General features: G+C 41.2%; 3 protein-coding genes across 13 annotated transcripts; 2 read left to right on the top strand and 1 right to left on the bottom strand.

The window, feature by feature from the left end:
• Positions 1-844: 844 nt before the first annotated feature.
• Positions 845-9,994, top strand: epn3a (epsin 3a). 10 transcript variants are annotated; one of them, XM_068336450.1, is made up of 11 exons: positions 845-997; positions 2,811-3,574; positions 4,856-4,974; positions 5,958-6,035; positions 6,400-6,492; positions 6,944-7,027; positions 7,460-7,589; positions 7,807-7,974; positions 8,063-8,146; positions 8,231-8,461; positions 8,950-9,994. In XM_068336450.1, exons 2-11 carry the CDS (start codon positions 2,977-2,979, stop codon positions 9,234-9,236), a joined length of 1,872 nt encoding a protein of 623 aa, XP_068192551.1. In that variant the 5' UTR covers positions 845-997; positions 2,811-2,976; the 3' UTR covers positions 9,237-9,994. The 10 variants fall into 10 exon arrangements, with proteins under 10 accessions (XP_068192551.1, XP_068192557.1, XP_068192556.1 ...); XM_068336456.1 differs by having other exon boundaries at positions 849-997; positions 2,808-3,574; positions 7,810-7,974; XM_068336455.1 differs by having other exon boundaries at positions 850-997; positions 2,808-3,574; positions 6,403-6,492.
• A 141-nt stretch (positions 9,995-10,135) lies between these two features.
• Positions 10,136-12,632, bottom strand: arl16 (ADP-ribosylation factor-like 16). The gene is made up of 5 exons (XM_068336460.1): positions 12,498-12,632; positions 11,229-11,284; positions 11,020-11,139; positions 10,829-10,944; positions 10,136-10,735 (listed from the first exon to the last, which is right to left on the bottom strand). The coding sequence occupies exons 1-5, from the start codon at positions 12,610-12,612 to the stop codon at positions 10,570-10,572; spliced, it is 573 nt and encodes a 190-aa protein (XP_068192561.1). The 5' UTR covers positions 12,613-12,632; the 3' UTR covers positions 10,136-10,569.
• A 172-nt stretch (positions 12,633-12,804) lies between these two features.
• Positions 12,805-15,030, top strand: fn3krp (fructosamine 3 kinase related protein). Of its 2 annotated transcripts, XM_068337187.1 has the most exons (6): positions 12,809-13,014; positions 13,434-13,585; positions 13,680-13,771; positions 13,888-13,970; positions 14,069-14,191; positions 14,275-15,030. In XM_068337187.1, exons 1-6 carry the CDS (start codon positions 12,823-12,825, stop codon positions 14,611-14,613), a joined length of 981 nt encoding a protein of 326 aa, XP_068193288.1. In that variant the 5' UTR covers positions 12,809-12,822; the 3' UTR covers positions 14,614-15,030. The 2 variants fall into 2 exon arrangements, with proteins under 2 accessions (XP_068193289.1, XP_068193288.1); XM_068337188.1 differs by lacking the exon at positions 13,888-13,970 and having other exon boundaries at positions 12,805-13,014; positions 13,680-13,767.
• Positions 15,031-15,677: the final 647 nt, after the last annotated feature.

The raw sequence follows: 15,677 nt of genomic DNA, 5'->3' as shown, positions 1-15,677 counted from the left end.
TTCTCCCTCGTAGGTAACCAGAATTCAGTCAACATCCTGCTGCGATCTCTGGACTGCGACCTGTTATCTGGAGATTACTTTGCATTGATTGAACCCGAGCCATCATAAATAGGCTACAGGAGTTTTCTGAGGCCCCGTGTAATGCATAAGCATGTGAGTTCAGACAAGAACCCATTAGTGGTGATAAATAAATGAAGAGTAGAGATAACGATGAAGCTGCTGAAAAGGAAATGAGGTTTGCTCCTGAATCCCTCTGGGATGGTGTGGTCACTCATTCTGCCTGTGAGTGTTTACCAGCATGCCTCTGTGTGGGATGATTCCTCTGGTTTTACCTCTTACTGCCAAATGTCCACATTTATCTCCACCAGTGGGGAATGATTATTTCCTGTGGGTTAATGTCTAATTTTACATTTGACATTTATTCAGGTCCATACAGAGGCCTGTTTATAATATAGAATCATTCATTTTTATAGGATGTAAAATTTAAAATCTATCCCAGTATATTTAGTCCTTACAGTGTGATTCCACGCACACCCTATGTCTGATTCCACAGTAAAGTCACCTGCCTCTGCTCCCACGGATTCCGTTCCATCAGGCACCGGAAGGGTTAAGTCTGACTCTGCATGCACCGATCAGTCCTCCCTCCCTCCCTCTCTCCCTCCCTCCTCTTCCCCCTCCATCCATTTTACCGTGTGTGAGGTTTTTTTTTTTTTTTTTTTTACGGGGGGGCTGTGTCATCTCCAAACCTGGTTTGCGCACAAACATTAAAGTTTGATTTTTGTAAAAAAAAAAAAAAACCCAACAACACACACACCACCGCAGTTGAGTTCCGGTTCGTTTTGATCTGTGGATGATTTACCCCCCCCCCACCCTTCCTCGGCTTCCAACATCTTTAGAAAGCAGTTTTTCTCTGGGATATGTCGAGGGACGGAGGCGTTGCTCCTTCAGCCCGCAGCTTTCCCAAGTTGGGACCCCTCTGACGCGCGATGACATGAAGGTAAGCCGGGGGGAAGTTGACGCGTCCGCGCGTTCGGGATCCACCGTTTTCTCTTTGTTTTCTTTCTTTTTTCTTTTTTTGCTCTTATGTTCCAACTTTCATTCGGTGCCACAGCTGAGTCACGGTACCAGACTGGTCCGACACGATCGTCCCGTTTGGCTCCGGCGCGCAGGACGGTAATGGACTCCAGTCGTTGTTCGGGACAAAAGGACGCGTCAGGGACACAAGTTGAACCGGGATCGGTGTGTTTATGGAGTCCCCCCCCACCCACCCACCAACACCCATATATTCACTAGATTTTAACATACATAACATAACATCGTGGCGAGCGATGTGGAGCAGGCCTGATCCGGGAACAGTTTCGACTTTATTTCCTGTATAGAAAAGAGAGGGTTCGGAAATGTTTGGGCTCATTTTACATTTTGCTCCATTCTCTAAAAAAAAATGCCCTTCACAGATGATTTCGAGTGAAGACAATTAAATATTTAAGCTTTTATTGTGTCATGATTTCAAGGTCATATTTTTTTTTACTCAAGCTCTTTAGGAAACCTTTGTTTTCTCAGAAAAGACAGAAAGAACGGCGGTGAGTTTGACAGATTGCAGCATGTGTTTTCTCATTGTACCAGTTGGTTGCTGTCGAAAGCGACTGTAATTTTATCCTTCACCGGAAATAATCTTTATTATGACCGTGAGTTCAGAACTAATGCAGGTTTGGATTAGAAGTGTGTCCCAAGGGAAGGTCCAGCTGCCACTCTGATCTGTCATCCTGATCCAGGCGCACGAATGGCGCTTTTTTTTTTTTTTTTTTTTTTAATCATTGCGCTTCTTCCGGGAACCAGCAGATCTAACTGGGACTGAATGGTGGACTGGGAATACACTGGTGAAAACTGTATGAGATCTAACATCCTGTCTCAGACTAGCATTTCATCTATTTTCAGATTCTCATAACTTAGTGCTGTCAGATTTTTGTCAAAATGTACTTTTTGTCACCCCAAAGTTTTGTATTTTTAAAAAATTTCTCACCAGAATGCAACATTTTTTTTCATGACACAAAACCAATCACTCATTTGATGCTTATTTATGTATTTTCCTAATGCGTAATCATGACACAGTGAATGGGATAGATTATTGATCAGCTCTCAGTCAGCAGCAGGAAGTTATCATTCACGCTTGAACCACTGGCCTTATTTAGTGAGGAGCAGTCCAGGGAAGGCCGAGCCATCTTTTCAAAATGAGCGTGTTAGGTAAAGATGTAACATCAATTTGTTAGTTTTTCTGCTGGTTCTTGGATGTGTATGTTGTGACTCGAAGGCCTTTTGCTGCTGTGATGATGTAATCAGGTCAGAAAAATAAGAGCAGTAGAGCCCCTCCCTTTGTTTCTGGTAGCTCTTCAGTGTACAACACATACTTCTAGTCCTCCGGTGTGACTATACTGTTTGTTTTACTAGGACCAAAAGTTTACTTTTTCAAAATTTAACTGAGAATCTACACTGCAGTGGATCTGATCATTTCTTGCTGGGGAACAGTGGACTGTAATCACTTACACAGATTCCTCCACGTCTCTGGAAAAAACCGAGCCAAGGTGTTGTGTTTCACATCACTGAGAGGTGCTGAGTTGGTTGTCTCTCTGTCCAAACACAATTACTGCCTGCAAAAAAATGTCTGAGCCCTTGTTGCCCGTGCTGTTAATAATAGTTTTTGAAAGGAAGAGTAACAAAACTTAACACGTGTTGGAAGGAGGAAAAAAAAGTCTCGCTGTTAGTGGTTGAAAAAGCAGGATGAACTTTCTAATTTGTGCATTCTTTCCCAGCAGGATCACACTTCTGGACGTCTCTGAAGTTTCCGATTAAAGGAAGTCTTCTCTGCATTTTTCTAGTTAACTGGTTTCTAGCGAGCAGCCGTGCCAGAAGGCAACGCGGTGGGTCGACCTGCTTGTTGTACGTTACATCTTCTGCCACCGGTGAAACACTACTGCCATCATGCAGACTTCGTCGCTCCGCCGCCAGATGAAAAACATGGTCAACAACTACACAGAGGCCGAGATCAAGGTCCGAGAAGCCACCTCCAATGACCCCTGGGGCCCCCCCAGCTCTCTCATGTCTGAAATTGCAGACCTCACCTTCAATGTCGTGGCTTTCACCGAGGTGATGGATATGATCTGGAAGCGGCTCAACGATCACGGCAAAAACTGGAGACACGTTTACAAAGCACTGACCCTGTTGGACTACCTGATCAAAACCGGCTCGGAGCGCGTAGCCCAGGAATGTCGGGAGAACATTTACACCGTTCAGACGCTCAGAGACTTCCAGTACATAGATCGGGATGGACGTGATCAGGGTATAAATGTCCGAGAAAAGGCCAAGCACCTGGTGTCTCTGCTGCGAGACGAGGAGAAGCTGAAGAGGGAGAGGAGCCAAGCCCTCAAGACCAAGACGCGCATGACGGGGGTCAGCGGTGGCTCAGGCTCTGGATCCCTGCCACCTCCGTACCCGGGGCGCAACACCGGCCATCCCAGCTCGACACGCTTCCATGGCGACGAGTTTGGCACGTGCAGAAGCTCACCGTCCTCCTTTTACTGTGAGTAGCAGACATTATTTTAGTCCCTCACCTTGATAATACCTGAATATCCTTCTCTGTATTGTCAGGAAATCATAGGATAGTTATTTATTTGGTGAGAAACTATCAGATGAAGTCAAATATCACCTGAAAATGTCGCGAAACCACATACTTTTACTTCCTAGGTCATTGTTCACTTTAGAGTTTACATTTGAAGGCTGAAAAGACAAAAGAGAAAATGAATGGAAACTCTCAGTTCTGCTCTGTCTCAGTTTGTTTAAGCGTTGGGAAGTATTAATAGACTGCTCTTTTTTTTTTTTTACCTGAATGTTTTTAAGAGAAAATGTTTCGGTTCCCCTCTGCCAATAGCCGGACGTTTGCATTCCTTTCATTCTCCTGTTCACAGACATGTCAAAAAGAACTGGGTGTACGTAAAGAGAGGAGGCCCTGTTTCATCTTATCTCAGTCAGATGTGATTGTTTTTTATGACGTGAGGTGTGAAAAAATATTGAACCCATTCATTACTTCAGTTATATGTGGATAACTGAGGTTTTTTTGTTTTCATGGTATAAATGAACAGCCCACAGATGAGTTTAACTACCATCAAATCTCCAATAGGTTTTCCACTTGGTTCTCTGCAGCATCGTGTTCGGTGGCAGAGAGGAGCGCTCTGTGACCTGGATGATTATTAAATATAATAAAAATGGATTTGCGGATGTCTCATTGATTCCGGGACACTGGTGCATAGTTGGAGTGTTTGGGCGATGGCGTGGGTGGGGTCAGGATGTTGGAAGCAGCTAATTGCCAAAGAGCATTCCAGATTGGGCGGGGGGGACATTGAGGGGCAGCACATAGGAAGTGATATGAATGAAACTCGGCAAGTAAATACAGTATTTATATCATAAACCTCCACCCCTGAATCTGGATTAAAGTCCAGGAACCCACCCGCGTGAATCGGGGTCCTAAGGTGGGCCCCTGTCCAACCCGTCCATTCCTCTACCCCTCCACCACCCCGACTTTCCACACAGGCGCACCATTGTTCTCCCAGCAGGCAGAATTAGGCAGACCGAGGCCAGCAATGCCAGCGAGGGCTCTACACAACGGCCATGGAAAAAAAAAAAAAAATTAGCATAGCTCAAACAGAACCAGGTCTTTTTTGACCTTTTTAAAGTGACGCTAACACGCTTCTTCCTTTTCCGTCTTCCTTCTCCCCCAATTTTCCGCTGTTAGTGTTTCTGCCTACATCTGTCTGATAAACTTCCAACCCCTTTTTTTTTTGCTCCTCGTCTCGTCCCCTTGCAGCCCCGTCTTCCTCTCCTCGGGTCGCTCCAGACATGGAACAAGCTCGTCCCACGACCAGCGGAGAAGAGGAGCTGCAGCTGCAGCTGGCGCTGGCCATGAGCCGAGAGGAAAGTGAAAAGGTATCTCTGAGCACGAGGACACACAAACCTCTCATCGTTTAAAAGCACACGGTCTGGACAGGAAAAAAAGCTTCTTAGCTGCCCAGCTTCTGATAAACTAGCTTGTAATAAAGAAGTAAAACATTGGATGTGTCCCCCACACACACACACACACACGCTTGGAGACTATGTGTCATGGAGGTGAGGCATTCCCATTGCCTGTTTCTGTGAGGCCATCATTTCCTGGAAAACTTTATTTGAAAGTGATATCATGATCTGACGTGGTCAATAATGACACTTTGACTAATTGTCTAAAAAGGGGTTTTCTCACTCACGAGTGTAAAGACGGAGAAGTCAGACAGGATGGGCGCATTGATCGGCAGCCTGCCCCAGTCTCCATGGCGAGGGCAGCAGTAGCCAATGGTTAGTGGGGTTTGGCAGGTCACGCAGTCCTAGATTCCACTGGAGCTGCAAGAGCCAGAGAAAATATGCAGTTTACTGAAATTAATATTTTTCCTCTGACTATAACTATCAACTCCCTCCATTAAAAAAACTGATTACTTATTAATTGCTTAAAAAAAAAAACCCACAATAGTGAAAGCTGAACTTTGGTCATAGGTGTGTTAGCACTGATCGTTGTTACCATGGCGCCAGATCGCTTGACACAATGGCCCTGACATGAATCACTATTTGTACTATGTCAACAGTCTAGCAGAAAAATGAACTGGCTTGACTGCTATTTTTTTTTTCTTGAACACATTTGTGGAAAATTTTAGTCGATCTAAACTCTTGGATGAAGTGATTTTGACTTCCACACGTTACAAGCTTTCAATTACACTTTTAATCAGACTGATTAGTTGTGTTTTCATGATCAAACTTCTAAATCCACTTCTTTTCGAAATCACCTCTAATCATTATGTTTATTTTATAAAGAGAAATCAAGCTTGCGTTTATCTATGCCTTTTTGATTCGCTGTATTCCTAATCCTTCCTACTTGACCGTAGTCGCCGCCTACATTGGCCATTGATGAACAGACCCAACTCCAGATGGCTTTGAGTCTCAGCAAGGAGGAAGCCCGGAAGGTACAAATATACCAAGACCAGGGATGACTGGACTGATTCTTTGCTTTTTTAGCACATCTCCTGTTGCTCTGTCCTCTGACACCAACCTCACGCTGCAGTCTGGACCCTTCTGAGGAACCACTGCATGTACTAATCACTCATCAATGCTTCCCACTACTGTTCCACTAACAGCTGGGTCTGTCACCCAGTAGAGTCAGATACCCATGTGAAACACTCTGACCTCTGCTGGTGTGGAGGTGAATCCATTTGTACTTTGTCAAGGACAACCTGTAGAACTGCACGTTATGTACTGTGAGGCTTCCTGATGTTTAGTCTTTTGCTGACCAAATACTGATCGCAGTACTTTCCTCTGTCCATGACCCAGAAGTCGGTGAAGCGTGTAGTCCCCACGCAGGGAATGGATGAGGAGACCCAGCTCCAGTTAGCTCTGAACCTGAGCAAAGAGGAACACCAACAGGTGAGGTTGATCTGTATGGGAGCTGCTTGGAGTAATGCATGGAAGATGAATTCTGAAATTCAAACTGACAGAGAAGCACAACACCACTGTCCACTTTTTGATCAGAAAATTTTCCGTTTTGAATGCACACATGTGCATGTCATAGAAGTTGATAGAGATGTGGACAAAAGATGTTGAAACGCCGCAGATGACGTACCAATGGGACAAGTCTGACCTCAGAGAAAACTGTTCACTTAGTCTTATATTTGCTGAGTTATTTAGACATGATGTGTTAAATCTTAATGTTACGTTGACCAGCACGGGTTGCAGCAGAAAGGGGAACTAACTACAGTAGTCAGATATAGCAAAGAACAACTTTTCTTATCTACGTATCTTTAGGACTACCTGTATTGTCAAATTGCCTGAATCTGTCAAGCCCTGAAAGACGCCGGTGTGTTTGTGTCTGTGACAGGAACAACTCACCCGGCAAGGAGATGAGTCGATGCTCCAGAAAGCTCTGGAGGAGAGCAAACGTGAGATGGATTCTAAAGGCGGGGTATGAAATACTGGGGATGGGAATCAATAGATGATAAAACAATAAAAATACATTGCATTTTTAATGCTTGTTTATTTCAGAGACAAAAAACAATCAGATATCGTTAGAAATGTAGTAAAGCAAAGGAAACATCCAAAACATAGGAGCTGCACTTTTTTGTATGTCACAACTGAGAATAGTGAATAAAGAAATGTGACGGTGTTGAGATGAATCCATCCCAAATGTAGCATCATTATTATATTTTATCAGAGAAAATAAAATGCTAAAATGACCATTCCCACTATAAGGTGACCACAATATTCATCTAGTACCTGAAACCTGACAGGATGACGGGGTCTGGTTTTACCATTCAAACTAGAGAACTGTCCAGGAATGCTGGCTGAAGGTGTTTGACTGAACTGACACAACTTTCCTTCCCCTCTGTGTGGTCAGACCGCCTTCATGGACCTAGTGGATGTATTTGCGGTTCCCTCAGAACAGCCTCCAAGTTACAACGACTGGAATGATGGCCCTCACCAGGCCGCTGCTCGCCCACGGGGCACAGACCCATGGGACTCCATTGGTGAGCCTCAAATTTGCAAATTCTGCTCAGTTTGTTTAGGTATCATATTGTATGTAATATATAGTAAATTTTTGTAATGAAATATTTGTTTTTTGAAGAACCATGTGTAGCCTGGTGAAGGAAATGCTGGAATGTATTGTAAAAAAAAAAGTTTGTACTTTGTTCAAATGATAAAATAAACATGAATGTTCTCTAATTCCCTTCTTTGCTATGAAAGAAGGCAACAGCAACACCTCAAGAGTAGATTCCTCCTGGATGGCACCTCCAGTTTCCAGTAGCCCCCCTCCACCTTGGGAACCCCCAATGGACCCTTGGGATGGACCACCTAGAAATCCCTCCAGAACCAACACCCCGAGTCACGAATGGGGCTTGGCTTCCGGTACAGGTGGGACTATGTACTTGTTAGGGGACCCGTAAAGCTCAACCCAAGCTAAATATTCACAATAAACAAATTCCATTGTTGTGTTTTCTAGATCCGTCAGGAGTCGACCCGTTTTTAATATCATCAGAACAAAGAGCATTCCAGAGATTGTCTCCCCGAACTGGAAGCCCCACGGGTAAATACTACTTCTACTCCCACTGTTATTCTTTTACGTTTTACATCCTCATAATGCCAGAACCACCTTTTTTTCTGCTGTTAGATGGGGATCTGTTTGATGAAGCCATGGATGGAGGTCGGGTGGATGTAAATGGGCGAGGGGATGGCAGTCCTGAACTATTTGACATGTCACGTCTTGGAGAAAGCCTGGTTACCTCCAGCCCTCGCCGGACACCTGAGGCCTTTCTGGGGCCTGCAGCGGCTTCTTTAGTGAATCTGGACAGCTTGATCCCAACAAACCCTCCAGCCAAGACCACAAACCCCTTTTTAACAGGTATTCATTGGCTAGTGAGGCAATGATGATGGTTTTCACAAAAGGCCGGAAAATTGAATGTTTAAATTGCTGCAACCTCAGTTAGCTTTAAGAAACAAATTATGTGTGAATTCTTAGAAATCAATTACCACAGCATGAATATATATATATATATTTATGTTATTGATTGACTTTTATTGTGCATTGGTTTGTTTTAACAAATGTTTTTAAAAAAGAAAAAAAACGGCAGTGACTAGAATGGTAATACTTTTAAAATAGTAAAAGTTATTTTTGAAAACATGATGTTGCATTCAGAGATGCTGAAACATCTGAGATTTAGGCCATCAGTCACAATTGCACATGCTAGCAATCTAAGTTTTCAGGTGTTTCAAAGCACCAGTTGGGGAAATATTGATTGTAATTTATCATCAAAAAAAAAAAAAAGTAATTGTATCATCATATAATACTTACGAAGTTATTACTTTTTTCCCATTTGTTTCTTTCTGCAGGCCTGAGTGCTCCTTCAGCCAACAATCCATTTCAAACAGAGCCTCCAAAACTAACTCTGAGTCAATTGGGCACATCGTCGACTACCCACACCTCCTCTCTTCCGTACAGTGCCTCCTTGCCCCTCCCTGGGAGCCACCAGCCTGCCAGCCTGCCTTCATCTCTTACTCACCCTACCCAGCCCCGTGTGGACCTGCCAGGGATCCTCCCTGAGCCTTTGTTGCCCTTGTCTTCAGTCGGCACTGAGGAATCTCAGTCTGCACAATTCAGTCAAAACCCTTTCTTGTGAGGACCAATGATAATACCTTATGAAAAAAGGGAAATAGCCAACAGGTTGTGCTTGTGAAATGTAATTCTAATCAAGGACTGAACTACAGCCCCAGGGATCTGTATACAAACTATTCTTAGCTGTTTTTATATTGTGGTATAATACAGTAACTCTTAGATTGGTGAAAGCTGGTTCTGCTTTTCACTACATCTATCTTTCCTGCTCATCTTGCCATGAATGCAGTACTGGGGCATAAACGATAAAATGCCTTAGTATTAGAAACTATTAGTGTCATATTAAAGTTCTTTGAGGCCACGGTTTATTGCAAGTTAAATTCAGATACATAAAAGCAGAGTTTTATTATCTTTGTTCACATCACCGTAATTGGAAATTTATACAGATTCCCACCAATCTCCTGGTCAGCCAGCCATTTGTGTGATTGGTTCAGCTGCACACGACCACTGTCAGATACCGAGGCCCTATATAAAATGAATTTCTAATAAATGAAAATACTCAGACCGACTCATGTATTGAAATGTTGCTGCATAGACACAGTTAACACAGGGGGTGGTGTGTTTTGGCCAGATCTGCTTAGAAGCATTGAAGTGCATGTGATTTTACTGTAGTGAAATACATTGCTGAGTTTATCTCAAGGAAATTATAGTTTGAAGGAAGTGCTTGTGATCCATCATAAGTTGATACTAGAAAGTGTATCAGTATGAGTTTTATCATTGCTTGTGAACCACTGACTCTCATCAAATATAAGGGTATAAATATAACTGTTCTGGAATGTGGTTAATTTTGTGCCCCCTGCTGGTTATTACTGGAATCATTCTGTCACGCTCATCTCTTCATTCAGAAAGTGTTAAACTCATGTGTGTGAGCTTATTTGATTTCAAAGTAAACAAGTCCCTTTTCAAGAGTAGCATGAGGTTTACGTCAAGACATAGAAGGCTTATGAGCACAACATACTTCAATATTAATCTCTTGATGTTAATTCTAGTGGCCTGTTGAATGACTGGACCTGCAGTAGAGCTGATAAAACAAAAGTAAAATGGCAAACTATGCAATTATTTCACCTTGTCATGATGCATGCAAATCCCTTCACCTTTATGAGCGATCAGAAAATTTACATGGTACCAAAGATGCAGTAGCAACATTTTTCTTATCATGCTTCTTGCTTTTGTCAATGAGTCCAACGGTAAACATATCATGAAATCTTCTTAAAATGGCTTAAACAGTCTTTGGACACTGAGAACGCAGTTATCTCAATGAGACAAGGGTTTCAGGTCATTATTCAGAATCCTGTGGCAGTCTACTCCCTTAATGAGGAATTAATGTACTGTACTCTAGTTCACTTGATGGTGATGGACTCCAGCCAGCTCAGCACGTCCTGAAGTCCTTGTCCAGAACGGGCGCTGACTTCCAGAGTTGTGATTGGCTGAGGTGCAGATGCAATGATGTCATCCATTCTGAACAGTGACTTTATTTCTATAAGACTCATAGTGCAAGGCATGTCTCTGGAAAAAATGGGGAAAAAAAGAAAAATAACTTAATGGCATTAGGGCTGCGATGGCAGGTGATGCAGGATTTGATGCACATGTTGGTTTTACCTCTTGTTGAAAAGAATAAGCACAGAAACGCTGAACAGAGGCTCAGCAGAGAGTACTGACAGTAGCTGGATACAGGATGAGGATATCTGTGCAATGTTGACTGAGTCCACCATAAACTGAAAAAATATCAGCAATGAATTTACTTACTTCCATCAAATACCATATATGCAGTATGCAAAGAAAGAACATACAATAACAGAAGAACAGTCCCTGAAGTAACTCGACCATATGGGGCCCATGCAGCCTCCCAGCTCTCTCAATGTCACCTTCTTTTTCCTCTTCAACGTCAAGTCTGTCAGATTGGTTCCTACCTGTGGAGGTGTAAAAGTATTGCAGAGATGAGTGACCTGTCACATCCAGACTCAACACAAATTTGTCAAAACAGTTACCTATTACTTACTGTAGGAAGGGTAGAAGGAGGCTCTCCCAGCTCATCAAAGCCATGCAAACTGATCCGTGAACATCCATTAAGGAAAATATTCAGACAGAGCAGTTCAAAGAAAAAAATTCACTAGTAACTGTTGATGTATTTGATCAGATATGAAAGTTGCAGTTTTTAAGGGGTATGTAGCATAAAGTGTGAAATCATGTTTGAAATGAAATGAAGTCAGCTTTAATTATCTCTGTAGGGAAATTATTAGTTATTATTTAATTTCCTTTTTCATGCCACATCATCACCTCACATACATGGACACAAATACTGTCTTGCTAATACACTAATATTGATGCTGAAGCACATATTACCAAAGATCTTTGGACAAAATACATACATAGTACTGAACTAGTATATGTTTGCGGTTAGCTGATACCTGAACAGTGACCCAAAGACATCGGACAAGTTACAATTTTTTTTCTTTACATGTTGTAAACAAAACAAAAAAAATTGTTTTACTTCCCCAATTTAGATTCTGTGGTTAGATGCAAAAATTTCCAACTTCTATTATAAGTTTATTAGCAAGTTATACAAGTTATCAGCTGTTTGCAAGAAGCAAATGAAACTAAAGTTTAAATAAGTCAACATCAGAGATACTGTATTACAAGTGCACAATAGAACACATTTTTTTTATTTTACTAATGCTGCAGTAAACAAAGTAAGAAAGTCATTTTTAGAAGGTACCTCCTGCAGCTTTGAAGCATGTCTGTCCTTCCTAGAGTACCCTGTGATCCCTTTTGATCCCTATGTAATTTCCCTGCGGGGATTAATAAAGTGCACTTCTTCTTCTTCTTCTTCTTCCGAGGGATGTTATAAACTCAGTCTATAATAGTTTTTGTTTCACGTGGAAAAACCTCAAATCTGTTCATCAGAGGAATATTAACGATATTTGTGTGATTTGGTTATCGAAAATACTTCATTTTGCATGTAAACAATGTGCAAATATGGCCTGTATAAATTGCTTTCAACTCCCGAGTCTAACATTTAGTCCGAGTATTTTATTGTCGGTATTTTAATGCCATTGTACACTTAATTTTAGCATGAAATATTTTATGATCAACTATCAGTTATTATTCTGTTATTTTATTGCATGTATCTCAAGTTTAGGATTACTGCTGATACCAGAGCAGTTATTTTATCGGACTAAAAGTCGCTAGCTAGTTAAGCTACCCAACATGTTCATCATACTGAATCAAAGTTACAAACACAAAGACAATGGCTGGGTAAGAAGGATATTTTGAAGACGTTTCAGCAGTAACGTTTTTCCGACGCTAGTAGCTCCAAGGACCAGACAAACGTCATTACTCGTCATTTCGCTTTTCCAACAGCATCGCGAAGCCAGTCGTAGCATGCTAGCATATGGCCAAAGTAGAGTCGTTCGGCACCACGGTTACTCTCACGTGACCACAATGCCTCACTCTGATAGGACAACATTGAACGAAATCATTCCTGTCTTGTTTATGATTGGTTAACATTCCGTGTGTACGGAACAACGTGTGTTCGCTGTCCTACAACCTGATTGGTTCACATGACGGAAACTGTCGCCTTGAGCAGAACCCTTATGTACGTCTGTACTTCCGCCATAGTCCCAGACTTTGTTTTGACGAAAAGCATGAAGGCGAAGTTAAAGAAGGAGTTAGGGACTACCGTCCTGAAGTCAGCTGGTCAGCCCGCAGGAGGCTGCATCAGCGAGGGCCAAAGCTACCACACCGACACCGGGAAAGTCTTTGTCAAGACAAACCACAAAAGCGAGGTAGAGTATTTTAACATTACTGTTAGTATATTATATCCATAAACAAATACTTTAACAAAGACATGTATACACATCTATCTATCTATCTATCTATCTATCTATCTATCTATCTATCTATCTATCTATCTATCTATCTATCTATCTATCTATCTATCTAATATATATATTATATATATATTATATATATATTATATATATAATATATATATATATATATATTATATATATATGTATATTATATATAGACACTTCGATTTTGACATGATTCAGCCTTGTCACACATAACTGTTTGATTACCACACAGCTTCTATGATTACATTAAAATTGAGAATGATACATTTAAAATAAAATAAAATGTTTCTCTCATCAACGTAGATCCATGTCACTGCTCACTATACCTCTTTGTTTGTTCTGTTCAGGCCAAATTAATGTTTGATGGGGAGAAAGCCAGTTTGGAGGCAATTTTAAGGACAGAAACAGTTAAAGTTCCCAAGCCATTGAAGGTGATTGAGCTCGACACAGGAGGCTGTGTCTTTGTGATGGAACATCTGGACATAAGGGGCCTTTCCAAGTAAGAGCAGCTCAGTTACAATCCCATTACATACTGGTTAGAGTAGATATCAGTTTGAAAATATAGATTTTTAAATGAAACTCTCTGTACGTAGGTACTCAAAGCAACTAGGAGAGCAGATGGCAGATCTACATTATTACAATCAGAGACAACTGGAAAAATCGAGAAAAGAGCAGCAGACCGTGGGTGATTAAAGAAATTATTCTTTTGCCAAATACCAACCAATAGTTAAGACTTTGTTTTAGTCATAGTTAATGCTGGTCGATTAAGATTCAACATATAACTTACTTTCCTGCACACAGGAAAAGGAGCTGGGCAGACAGAGACAACTGCAGTTGAAAAATTTGGCTTCAATGTAACTACATGCTGTGGATATCTACCACAGGTAGACATGTTGACCTACATAGTCTAAATTTGAGATGATTCAGTCAACCTTAGCAACCATGTCACTGCAGCTTTTATTTTCTTTCCCTACCTCCCCAGGAAAATGAGTGGGACGATGACTGGGTGACGTTTTACTCACGGCAGAGGCTGCAACACCAGCTCGGCTTAGTAGAGAAATCGTATGGAGACAGGGAAGCCAGAGAACTATGGGCTGAGCTACAGGTGCATCCCATGAAAAAAAAAGCATGACACAAATCTGTATGACTGTTTGAGTGTAACTTGCATACTGTGTTTGTAATTTACAGCTAAAGATTCCTCAGTTCTTCAAAGAAGTGGAGATTGTCCCCGCTCTGCTCCATGGAGACTTATGGGGAGGCAATGTGGCAGAGTCTACCGATGGCCCAGTCATCTTTGATCCAGCCTCCTTCTATGGCCATTCAGAGTTTGAGCTGAGTATTTCAGGGATGTTTGGAGGCTTCAACAACTGTTTTTACTCTGCCTACCATGAAAAGATTCCACAAGCACCAGGTTTTGCAAAGAGAAAACCGCTTTACCAACTTTTCCATTATTTAAATCACTGGAACCACTTTGGAGGTAGCTACAGGGGGTCATCAATTAAGACTATGAAGGACTTACTCAAATAATGGCACTCACATACGCTTGCAGTCTCAAGCTAAAAAAGAACTTAAACTCAAAGAAAGTATCATGTAGATATTGATAGCTGCGATTTTGACCAAAAACATTGCGTATGTTTGTTGAAATCATTCGTGTACGTGCTTTAATATTCTTATATCACCAAGAAAACACAAACCAGTTAAACCAGTTAAATTATTTTCTCTGCCAGCTCCATGTAACCCATATTGCTTCACATTTTCAAAAGTATAATTCAACAATGTCTTCTGTTATAAACTGTATGTTTGAGTCGATATATAAGGTCTACTATTGTTTTTACATGCTGTATGTTATACAATAACTTGTATATAGATTGTTTACAACAGTGTTTCAGGCTTTCTTTGTCTGGCTTGCTTATCTGTTAGAGGGACAAATAAAATCTTGGTCTAAACCTGAATTTTTGGTTGTGTTGCAAGCCCTTTCTTAATCTTTGATCCTTTTTTATTTTCGACTTCTGACTGACTAAATTATGTTGTAACATGAACTCTGTGATTCATGATGCCTTGACCTGATTTTTTCTTTACTTCCGTCACCGGGATTAACTTTATCTCAGGCTGTTGGATGGCTGAACGGTTTGCCACCTATCATAAACATAAATTTTAAAAAATAGGTCATCTTACACAACATTTTGTCGCTACTTTACTTGAACAGTGTGTATGTCTTGACATACAGATATTTATTTCATACTTTGCTTTTTTTTTTTTTTTTACTAAACAGCTTTGGTTGTTCGTAGGCCTAATGCACACAAACTACATGATTTATTCTGAGGTTTTTTTTAATTTACAACAAATTTTATCAGTTTCATTCTCTGGTGCTGAGAAAATGTGTTAATTTCATTTGGATTTTTTACATTCCGCCTCAAAGTGGTGATGTAATTGTCAGTGTTTGTTCGTCCATTAGTTAGTCCACCAAATATCTTCACAACCGTTGCAGATAGAAAGATGAAACAAAAAACACATTACTCGGGTGGCAAAAAGGATTAAAATGAGATGATGAGCTTGACCTTGAGAAAACTAGGTCAATGTCAAATTTCAAC

The sequence above is a fragment of the Antennarius striatus genome, chromosome 16 (assembly GCF_040054535.1).
Source record: "Antennarius striatus isolate MH-2024 chromosome 16, ASM4005453v1, whole genome shotgun sequence".
NCBI classification, from domain to species: domain Eukaryota; kingdom Metazoa; phylum Chordata; class Actinopteri; order Lophiiformes; family Antennariidae; genus Antennarius; species Antennarius striatus.
This window is presented reverse-complemented; position numbering and strand designations above follow the sequence as displayed.